At 41.8% G+C, this 24944-nt stretch overlaps 3 protein-coding genes across 21 annotated transcripts in view; all 3 read right to left on the minus strand.

Moving 5' to 3' along the window:
• Positions 1 to 3596, minus strand: part of LOC118432506 (nuclear factor 1 A-type-like) — a 48379-nt gene extending 44783 nt beyond the window's left edge. For 9 of the 16 annotated variants that reach the window (XM_035844110.1, XM_035844108.1, XM_035844109.1 and 6 more), the window contains exons 1-2: positions 3289 to 3594; positions 145 to 676 (exon numbers count right to left, since the gene is read on the minus strand). In XM_035844110.1, the coding sequence (XP_035700003.1) occupies positions 145 to 676; positions 3289 to 3297 (541 nt within the window). In that variant the 5' untranslated portion in view covers positions 3298 to 3594. Of the gene's footprint in view, positions 1 to 144; positions 677 to 3288 lie in introns of all 16 variants that reach the window. The other 7 variants (XM_035844112.1, XM_035844111.1, XM_035844102.1 and 4 more) reach the window with 4 other exon arrangements.
• A 4714-nt stretch (positions 3597 to 8310) lies between these two features.
• LOC118432088 (probable palmitoyltransferase ZDHHC21) lies at positions 8311 to 15278 on the minus strand. 3 transcript variants are annotated; one of them, XM_035843603.1, is made up of 8 exons: positions 15180 to 15278; positions 14196 to 14451; positions 13375 to 13473; positions 12729 to 12840; positions 12220 to 12358; positions 11559 to 11675; positions 11030 to 11079; positions 8311 to 10627 (listed from the first exon to the last, which is right to left on the minus strand). In XM_035843603.1, the coding sequence occupies exons 2-8, from the start codon at positions 14431 to 14433 to the stop codon at positions 10492 to 10494; spliced, it is 891 nt and encodes a 296-aa protein (XP_035699496.1). In that variant the 5' UTR covers positions 14434 to 14451; positions 15180 to 15278; the 3' UTR covers positions 8311 to 10491. The 3 variants fall into 3 exon arrangements, with proteins under 3 accessions (XP_035699496.1, XP_035699495.1, XP_035699497.1); XM_035843602.1 differs by having other exon boundaries at positions 14196 to 14469; positions 15180 to 15277; XM_035843604.1 differs by having other exon boundaries at positions 14196 to 14384; positions 15180 to 15269.
• Positions 15279 to 16654: 1376 nt separating this feature from the next.
• Positions 16655 to 24238, minus strand: LOC118432422 (bone morphogenetic protein 8A-like). Of its 2 annotated transcripts, none has more exons than XM_035843982.1 (7): positions 23099 to 24238; positions 21364 to 21518; positions 20768 to 20911; positions 20304 to 20529; positions 18872 to 18986; positions 18348 to 18501; positions 16655 to 17916 (listed from the first exon to the last, which is right to left on the minus strand). In XM_035843982.1, exons 1-7 carry the CDS (start codon positions 23442 to 23444, stop codon positions 17767 to 17769), a joined length of 1290 nt encoding a protein of 429 aa, XP_035699875.1. In that variant the 5' UTR covers positions 23445 to 24238; the 3' UTR covers positions 16655 to 17766. The 2 variants fall into 2 exon arrangements, with proteins under 2 accessions (XP_035699875.1, XP_035699874.1); XM_035843981.1 differs by having other exon boundaries at positions 21352 to 21518; positions 23099 to 24234.
• Between the last annotated feature and the right edge of the window lie 706 nt (positions 24239 to 24944).

Raw genomic sequence — 24944 nt, forward strand, 5'->3', positions numbered from 1 at the left:
TCGTACATTACACACACATCCAGACTTCCAACTTTCTACACTGTCAGCCATTCCAACTATCACACCCGGCGAGCCCTGTCCAGACACGCCTGCACACCTGCGTGGGCACTGTCACTTTCACACAGACTGAGCAGGACGTCCTACCGTGCTGCTGCATGTATCCGGCCACAAACAGGTCCAGCTCCCGCACCGATATGCTGATGTGGTGGGGCTGGACGCAGATGGTGGGGTGCGTGCAGTTGGCCGACTTGACCAGCCGCTCCCCGTCCGTGCTCTCCAGCGGGATGCCCTTGAACAGGATGACCATCACCAGGTCCAGCCGCCACACCTTGTCGGCCTGGCGCAGGCAGTCGATCCTCCGCATCTTCCCCTTCTGGTCGGGGTTGGACATGACGCAGCTCGGCGGCTTTTTTCCCGTCACGCTCAAGACAAAGTCCTCTCGGTACTCGGGCCGGATGTCCTTCCGCAGCTTGGCCAGGAGCCGCGACGCCCACTTCTGCTTCACCTCCGGCTTCTCGCTCAGGAGCTCCTCCTTGACTTGACGCTCCTCCTCGGGGGTCATCCTCTTCTCGTGCTTCTTGTAGTACTTGCGTTTGCGCGCCTGCAGGTTGAACCAGGTGTACGCAAACGACTTGACGTGAGGCAGCGGAGCCTCAATGAAGGGATGGAACTCGTCCTGAACAAGCAAAAGGAAGAAAAAAAGACAAAACGTCAGCCATATGTCTACATCCCTGACATGAGACACACAAGGGATTGAAATCAATATCTGTCTGAAAGACTCTTTGGTAGAGGGAAGGCGGACCTTCAGTTTGAGTTTGTGTATCCTTTGGCCATTAAGGGACCTAAACTTCCTTGCCATAAACATATCATAGAAACCTATGGATGATAAAAGCACAGGTATTTGTGTAGGATCACCATACTCATCTGTGATAATAAATTACAGTACATGTATCACCATATACATACACTACTAAGTATATAAGTACATGAGTTTGTTTTGTTAGTTTGTATTAGTGCAAGTTGATAGGTAGGTTCTCAAGAACAGGATTGGGCATATATCGGCCAGGACACATATAAAGAACTAAGTCATTAATGAGTAGGTTACCACAGAATTAAGGAATTGCAAGAGAAAGTTATTTGAGTAAAAAAATACCACTGAGCGCTTATTTTCATGACATATATCGACTTCTAAAAAATGTAATAGTTTTGCAGCTATTATGCTTTTATTTGAAATCAGGATGGCGCCATATGTGATATTGATCAGTAGTACATAATCAGGACCCAGTCTAAGGCTTGACTGACTGATATTTCTGGAGTTCTTTTCTCTGCACAACATATGGGGGAAAACAATGTGGGGTCGTGCCACGTACTCAAGAGTTCCCAAAACATCCAAATTCCAAGGCGTCCCCAAGTCGTTCAAGTTACCTAAGAGGTGCTGGCATCTCGTTTAACATTTTGTGCCTCATATTTTCTGTGATCCGTGATGGCCGCGCGGGGAGGGGGCGTGTCCCGCTTTTCTCTCGCACGAGACACTTGCGATCATCTCCGGAGACAATGCTGTCTGAGTCACCGGCCGCGGGATCGCGTTACGCTTCTGGTACGGCACAGAACCGCAGGAATTTGAGAAAATAGGAGGATGGCAGGAAGCTGGGAGGAGATGGCACCAGGGGACGGCAAACAACACAGGAAGTTTCTGAACTTGACACTGGGAGGAAACTCAACAAACGTAGGTTGAGCCACATGCCTCACTCAACAAACGTCAGTGTCGCTACGGCAACGAACAGGTTGCCATGACAGTGGAGACATGGTAGAACGTGGTACATGCATGGTTGCATCAGATTCAGGAATGGTGGATTAAGGTATAACTGTTACTTACGTAGCAGCCTGCAAGGCAAAAACTGCTTTAACTTTTCCCAGGTTTAAACGGAGTAAAAGAATATGAACATGCAAATACGATAAAGTTTAAAAAATTAGTGCTTTTCCCCTTCTCGAAAAATATGCAGGTAAGGAATTTGTAGACTTTTCCGTACAAAGAGAAATATGCCACAAAATAATACAGATCTATAGCAGTCTTGACACACTTTCAATTTTGTAAGTAATAAATTTTTCACATGCGGGAGAATTGTCCCATGGGACACATTCCACTTGACACAGTGTCTGCAGTTACATCATAATGTGCCACACTTTCACTTTCAGCGTAGCTATGGCAATCTTCCCTCTGGTTTGGAGGTCGGCCAGGTCAAGATAACTACTATGGTAAGACAGTAAACCGGGTCCTTTTGGGCTAAGGTTAGCCAAGCAGTCCAACCAACCATGGATCCAACCCAGCATTCTGGTGACAGGAAACAATGAATAATATGCCAGAAAATCATTCTCATAATTTTGACATTTTGTGAGTTCATATTTACAGCTGCAGATTTGACATGGGCACAACTTGAAATTTTTCCCTTCAGTTTTTTTACAAATATAATTTTAAGTTGCTAACGCTACTTGTCTCAAAAAATTATTACTTCAAAATCATGCTGATGGTAAATATTTTCGACTGGTGTTTTCCTTTCATCTGTTGCTCCATTTGTATTGTATGAAGAATGACAACTGATCCTAAAGGTAGCCAATAAACAAAAACAGCTGAAAGTAAAAGGACTACACCTTAATAATTTGTTTTCATATAATATTAAACTAGAAAGTCATGATCAAGCGAATTAAGAATATTAACGTAAACAACTTCAGAACGTAGCGTTACGTATAATCCCACAACATATAGAGCTCGATCTAAGCCTTTGCCGGTCTTCAAGGCAGAGGAAAACCGCTGACATATCGCGAGGCAGTGAAAGTAATTTTGCCCAATGAGTCAGACGCACGTCGCATTAAATGTTAGTGGTGGGGAGGGGGGCGTTGTCTCGTCACGTACAAACCGTCGCCTACAAAAATGGCCGGTTAACACCGGGACGGTAGCACGGGACAGTCCTTGTCACGGCAGTTTCGTACCAAAAATTCACGAAAGATGACACGCTAGACAACACATGAAGTACATATGATACGTATGGGGGTGGGGTGGGGGGTGACATGCCCACACGTAAACAACAGCACGTCGCACTGCGCACTGGTGCCAAGGACGAAGTTGGGCTGATCCAGCGGGACGTGCCAAGAAAGCACCGGCCTCCCCCTGCCAGTCCCATCGATCGCCGGCGCTATCGATGAAGCCCGCCGTCCTCGCCAGCGGGAAACTTTCCAACCAAAAAACACACAAAGCTTGGCCGAAATTCCACCCACTATTAGAAAACTTACCATAGTCATGGTCTTGGATTTGGCGCCCGTTTTGGCTAACGGACCTGCAGTCGCATGCCGTGCTGCTGTCGCTCTCTGCTCGGGTTTACCCCAGCTCCTGCCGCAGCGATCGCGGTGCAGACCGTCTGGGAAGTCAGCTGAGCGAGGCCTCAGCCGATCGATTCTGAAGGAAACCCACGATAATGCCCCAGTTGAGGACTCGTTGGTTCTGGATTCTCCCAAACTTGTGCTGTGGCGTAGTAAAAATACTGATTCTGTGTTGTGCAATCTGTTTTGCCACCACAACGCTGTTTATTTCCGTGTCGCCACTGCTGCGCCGCCTGTCAATCAAGCTGGCATCCCGCCAATTAACGCTGAAGCGGTTTAATAGGAGGAAAGATCTATCAAACCAGAAAAATGATTAACTTTACGGGATGGATTATCAACGATTATATTGCATGCAGATTAGTATGATTCATGTACTGCTTACTGATCGCATATTCTATGCGGCAAAAATTCTAATATGCACCTATGGTGCGCAAATAATGCGGGTTTAAAAACTATCTGAAAAGTTTTAAGACAGGTAATTTACATATCTCTTGCCTCCTAATACATCAACTTGAGGCGTATCCTTTCACTTTTTGGCTCCGCCTGCTTCTTCCTTATTGGAACAGAGCCAAAATTACTGACCAATCAGAGACCGTAAAAGGCGACTCACCCCCTAGGGTGATTGACATGAAGGATGGGTGACGTTTGTCGATTCTCTGGCGAGAATACCTACTTTGATCAAAACTGTAAACATAACTTCTTTCTAGAAGTTTCGTAGCTGTGCGAAAGTAATACCAAATGATGAGGCGGGGGCCAATAGAAAATTTTTCGAGCTACTTTTTGTCCGAGGTACGTGATGTTAGCTCTAACTTTTTGACAGTAATTCCGCCCTGGGCCTTGTGACGCAGTTTCAAAGTTAGTGGCAAATCCCCCAATAGACTTGTGACGAACTTTATAAGTCGTGTGGCGACTTCTCGGACGTGACCAGAGTTGGACACATAAACAATCCGGTGCGGTTAGCTGAAATGGCTGTAAAGCTTAAGCGGCACCGTGAGACAATGGGCATTAAAAGTAAAAGGGCAAGACAAAGTTTTTAGGAAACGTTTACTTTTGTGGCGGGAAGTACTGCCAAAGCAGGAACTACGGTATTTTACAGTGACATCCCACATAATAAGCGCCATATGAAATCGAAAAGGTTATAGTCAAATGAAACCTCCTTGAAGCAAGTCCTTGCTTGAAGAAACCAACAGAAAGCCAAAATTGCTAATAAAACAAGATATTTTTGACAACACTGACGCACATTTTCGGCCATTTCCGTGTCGTATTTTCAGTGACAAATTAAAACAAGCTGTCAAAGGCCATCAGTTAATTTGCCTAAATGCCAGCCGACAGAAAATAAGACGCTCGGAAATATAAAAGTGCATTGCTTGTTTATACATTGCGTAATGGTGCATGAGACCTTCCACCCTGTTTACACATTGTTGCCATGCATTGCACGTGCTGGCATTAGTCCAGTTTCCCGCCAAATCAACACCGCTGGCCACGCCCCTGCAATCAGTGGCCGCAAGCCGCTTTCAGCTGGTCAGTATTGGACAGTGCCAGTACGGAAAAATTGTAAGAGGAGCCTCGGGATTTCTACTATGTAACTGTTACCTAACGTTCATACTCATACGAAAGTTAGCTATAAACATGCCTATCCTTATCATAAGTCTACAAGGAGAAATGAATGGATGTAACGTTATGTGCTGAGTGTTATCATTCAATAAACTGCATAGCTCGACAACAAAACAACCAAAAGCTTGCCTCTCGAAAAACACATTCCTTTACTCAACGTTTAAACTTGTAAAAACATGTTTACGGGTCATAAAACAAGAACGTAGTCCATTTCTACTTAATCTATTAGCTTCTCATACATGTTCCAACTGTCACTGCTTTTAAACGGTCTATTTATATATAACGTTAACTATTTTATTCAGAAATTTAATGTTATGTGCTGTCATCATTTGATTGTATTAATGGTTTGTTCCTGTATATGTATAGCGTTATGTATATGTATTTGGTCACAATATCAGCTAGTTAGCTGCCTAGTGTACACTTTGTATTGACCCTGTTGCAACTTGAATAATTCGAATGAAAGTCAAATTTAAGTCTACTTCATGAATTTGCAACGGAGTAAACACAACGGTTAGCGAAATTGTGAGACATGTAGCTGTAGTAGCTTTGACTTTCGTATAAAGGACAATAACGTCTGCCCTCTGAGGGAAATTTACGACTAGCAAAAAACCTGCCCACGGACACAGAGTAAAGAAAAGCCAAGCAAGCCTGAGAAAGTCACCGGGAAATCCAAGATTGACCCTTCCCAGAAAACCGGATTTCAACGTTCTCAAACTTCCACGAAAAACGATACTTCCGCTCGCTTCGAGTGCCGCATACTACACCCTTGGAGGATGCAGATGTTTTCATTTGACAAGAGTTGGGAAACATCTGGAAGTTTTCCATTCGCATTGCGGTGACGGAGCGAACTGTAGTGCAGCTCTGGTGAACTTGAAAAAGTCAAGCTTACAGGTTTTCCGGATTCCGTTCACGTACAAGCCACATGCTTAGTCGGCGGCTTGTTTGCCGGAATGGTGATTTGTTTCTTCTCGTTCACCTCAATGACACAAACGTTTGTTGCAGTACCAAGGAAGTAAATTTAACATGGATAGCATCATGATTATATGGATGAATGCAGCATATGGCCTCTAGCGACGGTGCGGTAGAATTATCATATGATTGTTACATAAACGATTTGCTAAAGTCTATATGACGTTATATAAGCTTAAGTTATGTTGTGTGTTAACGTTATCGTTCTAAAATTGGCTTTAATCGTAAACGCGTTACCATCATGCCATACATATGCAATTCATTGTTGGTAAGTCTAGTCATTTACAATCCGATTGCGATTACATACCGGGTATGTTTAGGAAAGGTAAACTGGTGCGATAATTCAAATGAGGTTTCCTGCCTTTTCGCCCTGCATGTCATCTTTAACTCTTTTATCTATCGAAAAATGGGACTTTGTGAACAAAATGTCCCACAAAACACACACCCCTTGGTTTATGGAATGCCCTTCGTTCAAGTGTATTTTTGTGGGGAGAAAATTGCGAACAGACCGCGCGCCTTGACTTCGCCCCACGGGGCACTGTTGACGTGTATCACCGTTTCAGTCGGTGACAGGTTGACCTAGATCTCACCTGGCCACCTGCCAACCGTACACACCTGTCCTTCAGCAACACAACACGACACGTCAGGCAACAAAAGTACTCGCCCCACCATCACGCCACGTTTGTTACCTTTGTAATTTACTACCCCTTCCACAACCCTAGCCTACGAAAAGGGCTTCCACAGTGGAAAGAATACATACCATACGGATTCTGTCAATCGAGTTCGAGTTGAAAATAAGGCCTAGGCAAAATCTTGACCTACTCGATAATTGAAGACATCTGTGAGTGTCGTACTTTTTGGACCACGTTTTGGCTTGGAATTTTGGCGGGATAAAATACCAAATCAAAACACAGTTTGATATCATGAGTGAAAATGGATATTGTTGTATGATCACGGTAGTGCCATGCTTTCCCGTCTTTTTTTTAAATAGCATTGACTTTATGACATTTGTATTAGTTTATATGCATATGCATTGTAATAATTGACTGCATAGAGAATGTTCTGTTGTTTGCCTGATATTCTAGTGTCACAAGCCCACGTCAGTCGTCTCGGCAGAAATTATTCTACAATTTCTAGGTGTCCTGAAAGTGACTGAACCTATACAGAAAAGCAAAAACTTGAAAACTAAATAATGAAAAATAAAACTTGTTAAACAGTCAAAAATTTGTAAAAAAAAAACCTCTGTCATGATGGATACTAGCGAGCTTACTTTAAAACCACTGTTTTTCAACTACAAATGTATTTGGAAATGCATATTTCATTATTTGTGTACACTTAAAGTTCTAAAAGTAAAATGGTAAATTTTTTCTGTTTTGATTTTCGTGTTTTTAGTCTTTGATGCAGCACGGCCCTGGAATGTCACGCGTGTGTTGTCTGTCTCTCACTGGAGCAATGGAAGCAATACATATAAAGACTGGCTCCACTATAGTATACTAAACGGCGCGAATCATCCCATACATTATTACATAGCTGTCCTTCTTCCCAACAGCAACTGCTCTGTTCTTCACCGTGCAGATAAAACACGCCACCGTTTGGGGCGTCACTGCCATCACAGTCGGGGAATGTCAGCTATCTCTCCCTCTCTCAACTTCGACTCGGTTAGAGACACACAACCGTCGCTTCTTCAAGCTATCCGTCTGTTTCTCAGGCATGTCAGCACATTACTACAACCCGCTGGTTGACTTAACCAATGCTTGATTGAAGTGAAGGGAATTTCGCTTTCACTGTTGCTTATTTTGCAAGTAGTGAAACCATTTGTGGTATTCTCTCATTTCCACAGTTCGGAATGCAAGCAAAAACCACTGACAGTGCAACAAGTAAGTGGGCGTTATTATTTACACAGGCGGTAATGTATAAGCGCCGCCTAGCAGACATAATTCCAACTGCACCGATGTATACGCGCGTGATATGTACTATTCAGTTCCATTCACTTGCTTTATCAAGCATGTCATCAATTCAACGGAGATTTGTAATGAGTCTGAGAAAGATATGAAAGCAACAGCAAGTTCATGCCTGCTGGCCGATTTGAGCTTCTCATGAATAAACTAGAGTTCCACGACCCCATACCTTCGCCAAATGATTTGATCTTTTACTCAACTAGCAAATTGCACGCATGAACAAAGCTATTTAAGGCAATCACTTAACACCAACACGTTATACTGAAAATCAAAATACATGCATTTCATGCTCATCTTTTACAAAGTGCATTGCTCTCAATAATCTATACAATTAATTCTCCTGTAAATTTGAAGCAAATTCTATAAATTGGAAACTCAAGATAGAAAGTTAACGTTTGCTTGAAACTCAGAATTTCTTCACAGCGCATGTGCTCCACTATTATATTACAATGGTACATGATACACATCATGATTGCTGTAGTTAAATGTCCATTTCAAATATGCAAACATACAAAGATGTACCACAAGTGCAAAAATACAAAAGACCTTGTCATACTTCACCAAGAAGACTTGGCAAGAAGAGGCACAATCGCAACCAGCTTTTCATTATTCATAATCACTTGGTAGTACCAAGTGTGCAATTAGGCCTATCACTTTCTCTTACACAGTCAGTAGTCTGAAGAAAAAAAACTGTAACGTTACTTCTTACAAAATGACATGTCATTCTTCAAATCTCAAAAAACAATATTTCATGGTAGGACAAGAAATAAACAAAATCATTCTTTCTTAAAATTCTTCATTCTGTAGTCAAACTTCTTCTTAATAACTTATTCAACTCATAATGTAACTCTTTCCTATTTTCATGTCCTCTCATAGAGCTCTTATTCTTACTGATTCATTTCTTCTTATATATACACCAAAGGTTTTTTTTTTACCAGTGGTAATAAATACACCCTGTTGTCCTCACACCACATTATCCTATAGTTATATATTAGCTCTTCAACTTGATTTTTATGATTGCATCAATTATAAGGAAGTGATATCCAGCAATAACAGCTTTTACAGAATATAATAGCTTCTACTTTTTTAACATAAATGTATCAATACCTCTGTCTTATGACTATGAAAAAAGGAGCCATTCATTGTCTTATGAGAAAGAAATAGTGCAGGTAGCTTAGCTATTCTTCTATGCAGAGCCTCGCCCTCTCCCACGACCAATACAATAATGTGCTGTGTGCTGCAGAAGACTGCTGAACTGGACTTCAGTTTCCACTTTTGTGGGTGTGGCTACTAAACAGCTGTCAGCCAATCAGAGAATGAGCTTTAGAAAACATTTAGGTTATTCTCTGATTGGCTGACAGATGGTTAGAGGCCACACCCCCAAAGGCGGAAACCTCAGCCCAGGGCCTCCCAAAGGTATATTGTATACACCAAAGCCGATGCTGCATAGGAGCAAGTGCTACCACAGTCTGTGGTCATGGCTGTATGGCAGTCAAGTATGGCTGGTAAACTTTTACATCTATCTATCCCCATAATGTAACCAACCTGACTTTCCATTGTCCTTAAGACCTTAATTTTGAAAAGTTATCTTGTGACAACACTGTCTGTACAACAGCTTCATCAAGTCATTCTCTATTCTACATAATTTTTTAATGGCTAAATTGAAAAATGCATATACCCCAGTACAGCACATTCAAAAGTGTAGTATCATTAAGAAATGTAGATACAATGTTAGAGCCGTATACACACAGCCATAGTGGTCTAGTTCTGCAACTGTAGTTCATATTGCTGACAGTAATTTTCACATTTATACACATGTACGTAGTCATAGTACATTGATTACAATTAGATTAGGAAAGTCAGATTGCAAGAAAGTTTGTAGGAAAATCAGCTCCATTTGTCTGTAGTAGGTGCACTAGTCAGGTGCACCAATAAGCTAAAATGTTGAAGTCCCTCCTGAAAACGAGGCATAGCTATAAGATTTTTTGATTCCTAGCAGCCATGGCTTCTTTATGATTAATAATTCCATCTACATGTGCCTGTAGTAAGAGCCCCTACGTGTGCCTGTAGTAAGAGCCCCTACATGTGCCTGTAGTAAGAGCCCCTACATGTGCCTGTAGTAAGAGCCCCTAAATGTGCCTGTAGTAAGAGCCCTTACATGTGCCTGTAGTAAGAGCCCTTACATGTGCCTGTAGTAAGAGCCCTACATGTGCCTGTAGTAAGAGCCCTACATGTGCCTGTAGTAAGAGCCCCTACATGTGCCTGTAGTAAGAGCCCCTACATGTGCCTGTAGTAAGAGCCCCTACATGTGCCTGTAGTAAGAGCCCCTACATGTGCCTGTAGTAAGAGCCCCTACATGTGCCTGTAGTAAGAGCCCCTACATGTGCCTGTAGTAAGAGCCCTTACATGTGCCTGTAGTAAGAGCCCTTACATGTGCCTGTAGTAAGAGCCCTACATGTGCCTGTAGTAAGAGCCCTACATGTGCCTGTAGTAAGAGCCCCTACATGTGCCTGTAGTAAGAGCCCCTACATGTGCCTGTAGTAAGAGCCCCTACATGTGCCTGTAGTAAGAGCCCCTAAATGTGCCTGTAGTAAGAGCCCCCAGCCTGTGCTGTTATTGCCCGTCTCCTGCGCAGCGGCCACAGCCAGCACAGCACATTCTTGGTCCCACAGATATCCGAGAAGGCCTCGTGGATTGCACGTGGACTGGGTCTATGGGTAAAAAAAAAGGCCAGCTATAAAAGTTACCCAAATGTTCGACTGAACAGCTCCAGTCCAATTTTAGTGTTGGAAATTGCAATCTAACTTTTCCAGAATGTTTCCTACCAACACAGATGAACTTTCAAGTTAAGGTATAAAAGTTGATAACCAGGCTTAATCAATGTTGATCTACTGTTAATTTCATGATTTTTTTCTATTCATTTTACCACATTTGTGGAAGGATTGACAAAGCAGGTGACCATCACCTATTGGAGAATGAATGAATGAATATTTAACTTGATATACCAGCAATGTTTAACTTAACTCTTTGCTGTAACATTGCAATACTATATGTGGAAAAACAATGCAAGTCGATGCAGTTTGTGGAATCATAAAAAGACAGTGACTACTTACATTCCTGATCTGAAGTAAGGGTCTGCCAAGTTTTCCAGTGTTGTTCTATCCTGGAGTAGGAGAGAGAAATGTGATACGTTTACTACTGACTGGATGAGAGGAACTATCCTCTAGATGTCCCTCGTAGGAGTGGTTATCGTATAGGTAGTATTCAGCATTTGATTATACTGCTGCTGGGATCCCTGACACAGGGGTAGGCAGCAGTCGGCTAGTCTTCACACCATGCTTTCTTGTGGCCCTGCTCTAATAAATTTCCCTCAGATCCTTTTTTGGGAAGCATTTGAGATGGCCATATGACTGAAAGTAACATATGATTTGCCTCACTGCATACACCACCAGACTTAAACAATGTTTTACTACATAAGTTGCCTGTGTTCAAAGGACAAATTATCTATAAAAAGGTACTAAGAGTAACTAAGATGAGTAAATTTATATTTCTGCTGCTACTTACATGTATAAAAACTAGGAAAATACACATTTTTAAAATGTAACCAAAGTCCTAAACACCACAAGTCTACAATTAACTCACTATGAGGATGTTGAAGGTTTGTCCGAATACAAGACCAATAGCTGCAGGGAAGAAGAGCACACCCTGTCCGCAGGTGAACCATAGCAGGGGGCGGGTGTAACTGTACGGGAAAATGTCCTGCAATAAAAACATGATTTTTGTTGTTTAACTGTGCATTAATTATGTAAATAAGGTTTTTAACATGTGATCATTATATGTGGTCATTGATAACATCCTGCCACTCAACTGTGGACCTTCATATGGAAAAACATAACTGCAAGACAGACCCAAAACAAAACCTCCCCGTGAATTAGTAGCCTCCTCCATTGACCCTGTGACCTGTCATGTCTGATACCTCCTGTCACTCGCGCAAGTCCGACCTTTGCAGTGGCACCTCGGACACAGGCAACAAACCATTTAAAGGGTTTGATCTGTTTTACTGGCGCATTTCCATATTACATTTCCATGGGTTCCGATATGTACTAAGTACATCATGTTTCATCAATATTTGTGTAGTTTTCATTGAAGAGGTTTATAGTTCTGTTTTTCTCCATTCAATGTTTCTTTACCTTTTTGCAGCAAACAAGATTGTTAACAAGTTTGAGAGTACTTTTTGTCCCATCCATGACAGAAAAATTAACTATAAACAAACAATGAGGTAAACATCCTAAAAGGTGACTACCGTATTGCAGTAGCTGCACGGCGGTGAGTAGTAGAGATGGAGCACTGCAAGTGCAATACTCATGGAGACCAGTATTAGGGTGTAATACAGGAGCTGCATGAAGAGCCAGTGGTTTTCCTCCCCTACACAGTTGTTAATCCTGCAAAACACAACATATGCATAAACATGACACAAATATTGAGCTAGAGAACATTTCTTTTAAATGTTTGTCCCACAATGATATTTGGAATGGCACATGTATTTTCAATGGTTCTGAAGGATATCATTGATCACATACTCAAGAAAAGAAAACTGAAGGAGTACGACCATGCACTGGGACCAAACTATCATACAAGGAACCGTCGAGGGAGGAAGAAAGATGGATAGACAACAAAAAATATGGGAGGATGATATCACAGAATGGATAGGCACACGACTAAGTGAAATATTAGATAAAACAGAAAACTGGTTGCCCCAACAGTGACAAAGTTACACTAAGGGATAGATGAGATGATGAGATGTGTACTTACCATGGACAGTGATGGTCCATTTTCCGGACACACTGCTGACATCTCCTGCAGTGGTGGGAACGGGGTGGTCTCCTGATCTGACACACTTTGCAGATCGTCCAATCAGCAGCCTCTGTTTCAAAGACACATTTAGTTAAACACTTCCCAATTGCAGCAAACATGATTTCATTTGTGAATGGGTGAAGGAGAGGAGAAAGAAAGAGAGACAGAGAGAATGAACTGATTACATTTAGGCTCCTACATGCCATTTTGTAGTAGTAGTAGTACATAAATGTACCATTGAGAATGTGCAACACAACTCACCAATGTCTTCACCATTTTCATCATCTTTGCAAGAATAATAAGTTTGGAAAAAGAAGCAGTCAGAATAAAACCGTAGTTTGAAAGGCAGCAACCATGGAAAAGAAGACCTAAGCTAAAAATGGACTATGCCAAACTAACTGTTACATGATTACAGTACTAGTACCTTGACCATCAATAGTAATCATACATTCCTCATCTTGAACTGTACATACACATCTAATGTCACAATTACGGATGAATGTTGTATTCTTACTAAGATGTTGTATCCACAGGAAAGGTTCTCCATAGACATTGTTATTAGGGTAAATGTTTTTTTCTTTGTTTTTTTCGCTGCTCTACTGACCAACAGCGGATGGCTGGATGTCCAGTGGCACAGTTCCAGGGTTGGTGGTCACTGATAGGTACAGACACACCACCGTCATGATGGACATCAGGAAGTAGACTAGAGATGGGACAACAAAAATTCTGTTAGTATGACTATAAAGACAAGGGTTTGAAAAAATTGAAACATAGAAATACTTACATTTGTGCAGTTTATACCTGTGCAAATGTTGTGATATGTTAAGATAGAAAAGCTTACTTTTTGACTCCTAGCTAAAACATTCAGAGTTATACAGGGCTCTAGCCAGCTCAAATTTTTTTTCCGTCAGCCAATTCCCATTGTCGCGAAAACACTATTCCAGGAGTTAGAAAGAGTCTGAACTGAGACCTTGAAAAACTGGTTTTAATGAGATTATCGTATGCGAAAGGGCGCCGACACACATCGTCAACAATAATAACAATAGAAAAACAAACAGTGTGTGGCTTTTACGGCCATGGACAGCGTCCCCAAGCCGCCTGTAGCTTCCACCAAGGATTTTTGTCCGTCAAGGTTGACGGATTGGTTTTAAAATTTTTCCGTCACACGCAGCAAATTTCCATCAATTGACGGAAAAACGGACGCTGGCTAGAGCCCTGGAGTTATATGTAGTATGTGTAGGTGGTTTGTATGAGGGTAGGAAGCTTGACTATCCTATATGCCAAGTTTTCTAAATGTAATGTGAAATTTTCAATAACATTTTGCATTACAATTTACATAGCAGTTACTTATAAGTTATAATTACAAATTATGCAGAATCAAAATGGCAGCTATTGGAAAAATAAGGAAAAGGTCTGCAAACTTACAGATAAGGGTTCCTAACGGCAGCTTGCCATCATAGTACATGGGCACGATAACGAGGCTGGGGATGAACGCGGTGTTGTACGCCCAGATGAAGGAGATGACTCCGAGCGCGCACCACCCCTGGGGGTCGTACAGGAAACGTACGCGGACCCCGCACGGCAAGCGAAGCCTGGACCCCTCCCACATGGTTCCTGGACACTCACACAGTGTAAGGAGGTTAGACAGGGAACCTGCTGGCATGGAGGCAGCCCAACCCACCTGCAGATGATACGGGCACTGAGAGAGATAAAGAAGATTGAGGTTACAAGGTAGTCTTGTGGTTAGGATCAACCTACAATCTAAAGGTTAACGTTGTAATAGTAAGTATCATTATACATTTGCATCCTATTTCACTGCTGTGCCCTTGGGAAACACCTATGCCCTCACTCCATTCAGGTGAAAATAAGTTACATTACCTAGCTCCATCAGGAATGTCCTCTCATATGAGACATAATAATAAAGTCAGAAGCCCTTGTTTGAGGACAGTCACATCTCAAGCACGTTTAAGAACCCAAGAGAAGGGGTCAATTAATGCACACTGCACATGACATTAAAAGTAGCCGCGTACGACTGTTGGTTATCGATGTTGGTCGGAAGCTATATCATAAAGCGATAACCAACAGTCGTCCGCGGCTACTTTTAATGCACAGTAACTGTTGCAGTGCAAAATTGGTGTGTTATGCCTACTTACTTGTCATGCGGTTTAAAAGTTATACACACAAAAACAAACAGATGACGGCAACATGCAACAGGACGTGATAAAGCAATAACAATAATAATGTAAATGCACGTTAGACTGCGACTAGACTAGGTGCCGGTGCCCCCCTCCCACACCGTTACAAGATTTCAAAACATCTCATACGGTCTAGATTCTCTTACAGTACAATTCACTGGTTTTATAGACCTTAAAGTAGAGAATTTTGCACTGAAATCGAACACTATCTTACCTTTATAACAGTTCAACAAGAGCGTTGAGGACTTTATTGCAAGTATCAAAATTTCTTGCGGTATTTGTCCGCCATCTTTGTTTTGGTTAGTAACAATCAGCGCATCCAAACGCACATAATCTATATACATGTAACATACTGCATAGAATAAACATTTCGTGCAATATATTAAATTGTTTGGTGATGACCAATTAGACATATTATCAAAATTGGCGGAAAGTAGTCGCCCTATTTTTATCTCACACAAAGCCAAGCATTTATTTATCTATATCACCACGATGTGATGCTTTCATCATTAACTAGTTCAGTTAGTTCAGGAAGCTAGTTAATAAAGTTGAAAGCATCACATTGTTCTTCGTAGTCATATAGTTATGGATTTTGTAAGGTGTCAGATAAAGATAGCGGGACGTATTTTCCACATATGTAAAATTGATTATATGGATGACATCCGCGTGCGCATCAATTTTCTGCCGTTTCCAAATTTCAAAACTAAAAAAAGTTTTCAACCATTTTGCAACTCGTAGAAAGCAGCAAAACAAGCAAATATATACCGAGGATTTCGACAAAAAAAATCAAAAACGTATACTAATGTCATACAATATTTCAAGGTCAAAGAAGAAAAATGAAGAATCTATTGCATGATTGTTCGGTATTACTAATCCTGTGCGCTCAGTCATATGTCCAACTCCCTGACCACTTAGATTTTATAATGAAGGCAACTTTTTGGCGAGTTAAACTCTTTTATTCGCACTCTTGCTCAGGTTTTGGGGTCCCAACAGATGCCATCCATATAATCAAATCAACATGGCCTTATAAGCGTAAATATAGTCAAAGAGCCATTGTCAACCTTGTGTTTCTTTATTTAAAAGCCTACGATTGCCTTTCGACTGACTACTAGTAGCGTTATCAAGTTTACATATGGGTGGTCCATTTGAGATCGGCTTGCAGGATCACGCATAGAACTTAAACTGAACTTTTTGGTTTGTCCCTGACTGTGCTTCCTAGGACGTAATTGTGAGGTAATTAGTAGTAGATTTCCCCTTAAGGGATTCATATTGGCGATAATCAATCATGGGTAACATGCCCTGCATGCACCAGTCGGCAATGCATCCTTCACAGGTTTTTGAGTAAATGGGGGTGAGGGAGATTGTTCTGAGGTTCTGTGGGCGGGGCGGATTCTCCTTTGGGATCGGCACAAAGTAGGCTTTCTTACAAACTACAGGAGACGCATACTAGTATGGGTGTAGTATATATTGATATGGGTCCCTTGCTGCAACTCCTGGTTAATAATTGATATGTATATAGATATGGACTTGTTTTCTTTAGTCGATGTGTCAATTCCACATGCTAATATAGAACATTTTTCCGCCAAAATATGGTCATTCTGCGGTTGACATATTTAACGTTATATCCCGAAGGGCGCATGTCATCTTTTTTTTTCGAAATCATTAAGAAACAAAACTGACGAATCCAACTGAAAGAGCAAATTAAGTATTTATTTGGTGACATTGTGGACATGTGGTGTGAATCGAAAATTTTAGATATTTGATCAGTGTGGCCACTAATAACTCCATACAAAAACTAAAAATAATAGGCCTGTACGATATTCTATGGTATGTACGTGAGCGGCAGAAAGTAGTTTCATTGTCTTCGGTGTAAAGGTATTCTGTACGCGATGTTTGTCTTTTATTGTACATAGAGCTTCATAGATATTAGAGAACAACGTTGCTTCTGATTACGACAGAGGAATCACATATCCCATGCATGTATCCTACTACAACGCATGCGTAATTAAGGCACTGGCATGACAACCACCACGGAGGTATTGTTGAGAATCTCCCTGCTCAACCGTCACTGTCTTTGGTACAAGAATATTGAATGATACATTGATACAGAAATGTATCTTAGAATAATAACATTCGCATGGCTCAAAGTGAAGCAAACTTTGAAAATATGTACCAACTAGCTAAACGTTTAAGGCTCCTGAGAAGTTACTAACAAGGCGGTGTCATCCTGAGATAAGTGCTTAACGCAATATTGCTTAGAGATAAGCCTAATTACAAACTTAAGATCATACCTAAAAATAACCCTGCCGAGTATATAGCTTCATCGCTAAACATGTGCATTTCATGCACTGACATTATCGTCTACACAATGGAATATATATTAATAAAAAGTTTCTTGAAACTTTATGAAAGAAGTCTTCTCCTTTTTTTTCATCCTTTCACACAAACTAGATTCAGTGTTCAATGTGACCAATAACAGCGACAGCCCTTGCTTTACAAGCAAATAGGACAAAATTCGTGCTACAAATTCCCATTTCGTCAGAATGGCTCATTTATACCCATTCCACTAGGGCAGCGACCAAGGCTGAACGAATTTCAAAGATACAAAATCAAATCTGTTTTTCACTTTCTGTGTTTTCCTGTCTTTTTATACTTTTATTGCATGACAATGTTCAGATCGTAAAATCATGGGTTACGCAGCGCGATCGCCGTCTAGTGGACTGGGTATTTCCATAGTGAGAAGTATTTCATGCTGATTGCTGGAAGGTGCTATTTCTTCTTGAGGGGTGGTCAGGTGGTGTTCACAAACACCCACACGCCTCTGCACGCATGCTGTTCATCTTCTGTACGACGTACGCGCCTGTCTTCTCCCGGTACAGCACCGAGATGGGCGACAGCTTGGTCGGGGTACAGCACGGCTTGGGCACAGAATGGTGCTTTGAGGGTTTGGCCTGAAAACAAAATAAAAAATAACGAAAATTAATGAACGCACTGTAGAGTTAATTTGTCTTGTCTGTTTCAAAATACCAATGGCATTATAAATCAGGTTCTCTTTTCAATATAGTTCAGTGAAAAGATATAGTTTTCAGACATTCAGGAGTTTGCTCAGAAAGTAATTGTATTTAAAGATAAAGTATAGGACGTTCCCCTGTAGTGCCAACGGAAGTCGCTAGGTTAGCTCAAAATCAAACTCGATCTTTGTCTTCCCAAGACCATACCCACGTACCAACTATCGTCTCAATCCAGCCATGACTTATATGCTAAGTACTAAGTAAGCGGAAACAAGAAAACTGATACATACAAACACAGAGACCCAAATGCACACTGACACATCAAAGGCAGATTTAACTACATGCAGATGTACAGAGTAATGCTGACGTACCTGTCGGATGAGGTTGCGGAGGAAGGCGTGGTTACTGGCGTTGAGATGCTTGGAGATGAGTGGGGTGGGGCATGTGCCTGCGCAGTAGTTAGCTTTGTAACCGGTAGGGTGGACAATCCAACCATTCCATTGCAGGTCCGCAAAATCCACCTGCCTGCATGGAAAGAAATGTTATAATCACTTAGTGTTGAAAAAATTATTGTGCGTTTTGATCATACTCTATAATACAAACACATCACAAGCTACATTTTCAACATCACTAAAAGACGAGAAGAAGCCGAAGAAATGTATTAGAGTAGTTTTAGAACCCATGTTTTAGATTAGTACTAGAAGCCATCTCAATGTTATCATTTGTACTGTATTACGACCTCTGTATCTACATGCCTGTATTTAGTCCGATATGTATGAATGTACAATAAATGCCTACATTATTGTTATCATTATCAAACACAATTAATAGAACAAATCTGATATCAGGCCAAATAGATCTGACTTAGAGGCTAAGGAAATGGCAGTTGTGTTACCATTCTCGCAGTCTACAGTCTCCTCTTGCGTCCCTCCTGGTCCGATGAGCGGCGTCTTTACCAGGCGTGTCCTGTCCGGTAATCTTCCCGACGTGGGGAGGGGAGTCGTCAGTAGCTGTTGGCAAGAAACAAAAGTCATGATGTAAACTTAAAGTTCTTTTGGTGATATCGACGTAGAACTGAAAACGATTTCTCGTAAAGGATGACCAATAGAAACTGCACCAATAGCCATTGCGTGGAAGACTAAAACATCCCACGGTTTCTAATTCAAGCATCGTGACATGCATTCTAGTAAAGTCGGCAAGCCAAGTTCTGCTGTCCTATCTTTCTTTCAATAAACAAGTAGACAATTTTATCATTAAGCTAGTCCTTCGTACAAAGAGCTTTCATTGTTCCCTTCCGCTGAAGTTCGCTGTCAACAACCCAGAAAAGGGCGTCTCCTGTCCTTGGGCGTCCATTTTAGGCAACACATAACCAAAAATATGAAATGTAAACAAATATTACTGACGGATGCAGACACGGCTTATCTTACATAGATAATACAACTGTCTGTTTATCGTAAGTTTCATCAGCAAGTCGCCAAGAGAACCGCTGGCAGTGTACAGAGAACAAGCGATCGAGTGTAACATTGACAACAATTATTATCGCCCATGACAAACAGACGACGTGAGACCACCCAAGCTAAGTCTGGGAATGGACAGGCCATGGTCATCCGCCACCTCTTCCGGTAAGAGCCGGATGTTTGGAACACATGCGAGGACAAACACCTGTTGTTAGGGTTATAACGCCCAAGCGAACATCTTCCAACATGTTTTGATCTGCGTCAGAAGATTTTGTGTTTGCCCGACTTCTTCTTCTTTTGTTGTAAATGTATGTTGTTGTAGAAAAACATGTTCCTGTCCCACGGCCTCAAATTCAAAGATTCAGATACATTGTAAATTAGTATCTAATTTTGTTTTAGGTCTACATCTAATTACATTCTAAACAGAGCCACAAAATTATTGTATCGCAGGTCACGGAGAGGGCTAGGGGTTGGGAAAATCTGGATTCATAGACTTGAGCGTATATTCTGTGTCTTCCAGCACGGGGTTTTGTTCTTTTGTACTTTGTAAAGACGTGTTTTTATCTAATCAAAAATAGATATGCCTGTCCTTGGTGTTGCTGACAGATGTTTTAGGCATGATGACTTTGCGTATGTCCATTTGAGCTTTCTAACTGGCGACTTGCTTGCCTCGAATTATGCTACTGAATGCACCAAGAACTTAGTTCCCCATATGCATAATGTTACATATCAAGTCTCAATGATACATGTATATCAGTTGATGTTTAACATTATGTACCTGTATGCAGAACTGTTTTGTATTCTATCTTGTGTTTGATGGTTCACTTGTGATTGATAGCTTAAACGGCGTTATTGTCGGAATCATCTTACCTGTAGATGTATCTTCAAGGTGCGCCTCTGCTCCAGATGTCTGCGTTTCAGGTGTACTCCTTTCATCCCGTGAGTCCTTCTGCTTCCGGTCCTTAGACTTGCGGCGATGCAGCAGCTCGGGTCGGTCCAGCCCGAAGTACAGCATGAGTGCCGGGCCGCGGCTGCCGGGGGACAGCTGGTACAGATCCCGCAGGACGTGCGGACCCAGGTCGCTACCGTGCCTCGTCTGTTGAACAAGAAACAACAACGTTATCATATCTGTCTTTATGTGTACAAGATTACAGACACAACAAGAGGTACTGTGTTAATCTTGCAAGAATACAGTTGGAGGACCTGTCCTGCCGGGCCCGTATATATACGGGTTGCACATATATAAAGTATGTATTTGGTTACACTGTCTGTGTAACATAAATTCTACTATTCCAATAACTAAAAAAATCAAGGATACGTCCATAGTGACTCACCGTGACTCTGATTTGAAAGCCGATGTCACTGACTTCCTGCGCATGCGTTCTTGTCAGCCAGGTCTTGACGGACTTGGCGACTCGAAACACGTCGTAGCCGCGTTTCTTCAGCTTGGACGCTCGGAGAATCTTCCACTCAAGGGCCTGGAAAACAATACAAGGGAGTGAGGGAGGGGAAATAGATTCGAGATTTTGATCTTCAAGGTAGACCTTCCTAACGAAGGAGGAGACATAGTTGAGGTAGTAGGGGGGTTGGGGGTAGGGGCGTAATACCCTCTGATTTTAGAATTGATCTCGGAAGAATTCCTAATTTCGAAGGTTATTGAGTGAAAGTGCGATTAAAAGTAAAGGAAAGTGACTTTAATCAATGCACAATCCATATACATGTGCCGTAGCGAAGAAGCAAAGCTAAAAACACAGCGTCCACGAAAATTAGTTAACAGATCAACGGTTGAAATTCTTTACCAGGGAAGCTAGAAATGTCCAATTTTACAAATTTCCCATCATACCAAACTGTTGTGCACAAGGCAATACCAATAGTGAGCGCTGATACTTAAAAGAAACGCTCTAGAAACTTTTGTTACCTCTTCTCTGACCTTTCCGTCCTTGTCTATTTCGTGTACAGCGACACGAAGTGGGTAATCAGGCGAACTGCGGCTGCGCCGGGTCAGCACAAGTTCAACGTAGGTCGGCATCTCTTCCAGGTCAGCCAGTCGGAAGTTCAGAAACCCGGTTTGAACCTTGGAAGTTCCTGTAAACAATAAATATCATCAGTATAATGATCTGTGCCTATAAACACTCTAATGCAAGAAGAGAGGGTTAGAAAACTATTTGCAGACTTTTGTGTTTATGTGTCGAATGAAATGTGGACATAATTCGGCTGATCTCAACAGAATGAAATCGACTCATTATTGCCAACGGACTAGTTTGCTGTTGTTGTTGTTGTTGTTGTTGTTGTTGTTGTTGTTGTGTAAGAAGAAATGAAGTATCTAAACACCCTCTCTCACGCGTGATGGATTATTTTCCAAACGACACAAAACAGGCGAAGTCTCTCCTGGGACAGCTGGTATCACAGACAGGTGTACATGTGCGTGCACTTCAAGTGTCAACTATTTCCCCCCACACTGAGACAATGACATGCCTGTCGTTATCACCGGCCGGAATAGCCGCTATGGTCCCCTGAGGATGAGATAAACTTGAGCTTTGACAGACATGATGGAGTGAATCTCTGCCCCATCCTTGATCTCCGACTGTCTAGCTAACACACAGAAAACAGCACATCGCTCGGCAACAGGTGGTTATCGTCAGGGCTCAAGACTTGTTGGTTTTTTTCGTTTTTAAAAGTTAACGCGGGACTCTCAATTTGCACAAAATGCCTTTAATTTATGAATTGTGTATACAATGATAATTTATCACAGGAGAATAATAACATAATAACATAATCGTCTGCGTATAGCAGACAGGATATTACCAAGCTATGTAAAAGTTCTGTATATATGATTGTATACATTGTATACTATAGGTGGCTGCGGGTATTATTGAGCACTTACCGTTATCTTCCTCATTAACAATATCGTTGGTGGATGGATTAAATTGTAGGGCTTTGATTACAACACTAATACGCTTATCCATGACAAGGGTATTATTATCATTATTGCTTACTTTTAAGAGGGGTAAGTGTAATGGTTGCCTATGATGTATACATGGCTGAGGTATCAGTAAACTGCATAAAAGCAGGTGCTGAGTAATGTTCTCAAACTTTCAGCTTCTATGCCAAATAGAAAACGGGCGGTAATATTATTAGTGCTGGGTCGCTCCTTTGTCCATGTAGCACCGACTACGATCAAAATGTACAATTCAGACCGCGCATCCGTGACTACCATGGGCTTCAAAATACAGCGAAGAAAGTACACATGTACATCCTTCAAAGTATGACGTTCACAGTTCAAATCTTCAGAATGCTTATCGCTGATCAGATTTCTCACAAAAATGCCAAGGAAACGACTTATGATTCGACCTTATAATTCCCGGTGGTCTACACTGATTAAAACTTCCATTAGATCATATGTGGTTTACGGGTTACGCGCGCACATTTTTCCGACGCTTTTTGTCAGCAGGATTTGCCAAATCTCCAGCTACGCAGGTTGAAAGACATTCTTTTAGACATATCAAACTAAAACAACGTCTCAAAACGTGCCCAGTATGTAATACCGTATGGCAGGTCAAAACCTCGTCAAAACACGGTACAGCCAATATAAAAAGAGTAAACTCTAACCCTTATTATAGAAAGGTACAAGCACAAATCAATGCTGAAATGTGGAGTTCTCTTACCGGGATCTGGACTGAAGGTCCGTATTCTGAAGATCGTCTGGGCGCCTTCAATGCCGGGCTGGTCGGGCTGCGGGTCGCTCTGGTCCGCCTGCAGCTCGGAGTCCTCCTCGAGCCTCTTCTCGAAGTTCTTGTAGACGTACAGCAGGTACCTCGGCGGGTTGGTGCTCCTTCTCTCCCTCGCTGGTGACTGACGGGAATTCAGATTCAAGATCTGCTCGAAGACTTGTCTCCCGTCGCCGTGGGCCAGGGCCGTAGCGACATCAGGTGCCGCCCGGGCGGTGCAAACGGCAAGGAGGGAGAAGAGCGGGAAAGCGGCGAGGAGCATTCTCCTGGTGAGTCCATACATGCTGACACGGTCAGGTAAGAGCGTTTTGGCGATCACACGGGACAAGACAAGCTGTGCTTGCAAACACTGCTGTCCGAGTTATGACTGCTGACTGCGACAACAAGCCGAGTTATATAATCAGCCATTCTCACCCCCCGTGCTAAAGCACGCGGTGTCACCATCCATTCACCATTGTACAAGGTCACCCCGTGTTTTGTGTGCCACTCTACGTTGAGCTTGCCCACGCGCGCGTTGGACGCCATGAAAGCTGAGGCCAAGCGCTTAACTGCGGCACTCGTAAAAGAACCAAACGCTGACTAAAACAATAGTGCCCTAATTAGCTTTGTTCAAAAGAAAATATGCAAGAAAAAGAAAAGAATTTACAAACTGGATGAGCTTGTTGTGTGAATTTATCAGTTAATCCTTGAGGGACAAATAGTTGAAGATCGTGGTAACGCCAGGTGACTAGGACACGGAAGTGTCGGTCTTATCTTCAAAGCTATAAACTATGCTTGGCGACATTCCTTAGCGATAGACCCGATTAGATAGCTGGATTACATGAAACGTTTCAGTGCAAGAGTTTAGGGAATCAACATTCTCATAGCATTACACATAAAAATAAAACATACATACATACATACATACATACATACGTTTTACTGATCTTTACAATGCTATTTTGATATTCTAACATGCTTTATAGTTGACAGGCTATTTTTCAAGTTAATCACAAGATGTTTACCCGCTGCCGCTGGGATGAGATTATCAGAAATAAAATTAGAAAAATTGTATCTGTTCCTATAATGGCTTTTTACAAGACGCCTTCGCAAATTTTCCGCAGCGCTGGCTTTTATTTTGGGGGAGGAGCGCTGATTTGTGATTTGTAATATGGGCAATGGTTCTCTAATGCCAGGAGGGGGGGGGGGGGGGTAGCCAGCGCAGAAAACTCTCAATTGATACCTTTTGACCAACATGCACACAAAAACGTTGTGAAATTAAAACATGGTGTAATAAAGTATATCTATCCTAACAGATAGTTTGCTAGTGCTGCTAATTTTGCCATGGCTATGAAGAAACCGAACCAATGTTCTGGGCCCAATGTGTTGAGCGCTACCATTTATTTCTAACAAATAGTCGATGGCGCGCATATATGTAACTTTTATCTGAAACTCTCAACAACAGTCATTTTCTACTCAGTTGTGTCCATTTTCTTGACTTATGTAAATCATAACATTGAAAAAAAAGACAAAAAGATTGCCTCTCGGGAAAAATCCCGGTTATCGCGCAGCTAGACCAGAGTAAAACTTGATCTTATAGGCTACGGTATACGGTAGGTAACAAACCGAGCGGAATAAAATAATGATCTAGTGACCAATCATTTGATATCTCACATTGGTCTATTGGTCAGCGGTTAAAAGACATACTTTCAAACGTTTTAAAAAGAAATGTACATGTTTGTATAATGACAACAAAGGAGGGGCTACTAGAAATAACAAGATCGTTCAGATTATCTAAAACCAC

This window comes from Branchiostoma floridae, chromosome 15, assembly GCF_000003815.2.
Source record: "Branchiostoma floridae strain S238N-H82 chromosome 15, Bfl_VNyyK, whole genome shotgun sequence".
Lineage (NCBI taxonomy): Eukaryota > Metazoa > Chordata > Leptocardii > Amphioxiformes > Branchiostomatidae > Branchiostoma > Branchiostoma floridae.

What these genes read in the sequence shown, in the direction of transcription:
- LOC118432088 (XM_035843603.1), bottom strand. Translation starts at nt 14,433, where the DNA reads ATGCCAGCAGGTTCCCTGTCTAACCTCCTTACACTGTGTGAGTGTCCA. An exon ending in GCCGTTAGGAACCCTTATCT is followed by an intron (nt 13,474 to 14,195) that starts GTAAGTTTGCAG and finishes TCCCATCTCTAG; the next exon opens with TCTACTTCCTGATGTCCATC. An exon ending in CCTTACTTCAGATCAGGAAT is followed by an intron (nt 10,628 to 11,029) that starts GTAAGTAGTCAC and finishes TTTTACCCATAG; the next exon opens with ACCCAGTCCACGTGCAATCC.
- LOC118432422 (XM_035843981.1), bottom strand. Translation starts at nt 23,444, where the DNA reads ATGTATGGACTCACCAGGAGAATGCTCCTCGCCGCTTTCCCGCTCTTC. An exon ending in CCTTGAAGATACATCTACAG is followed by an intron (nt 18,987 to 20,303) that starts GTAAGATGATTC and finishes TCTTGCCAACAG; the next exon opens with CTACTGACGACTCCCCTCCC. An exon ending in TCCGCAACCTCATCCGACAG is followed by an intron (nt 17,917 to 18,347) that starts GTACGTCAGCAT and finishes TTTTGTTTTCAG; the next exon opens with GCCAAACCCTCAAAGCACCA.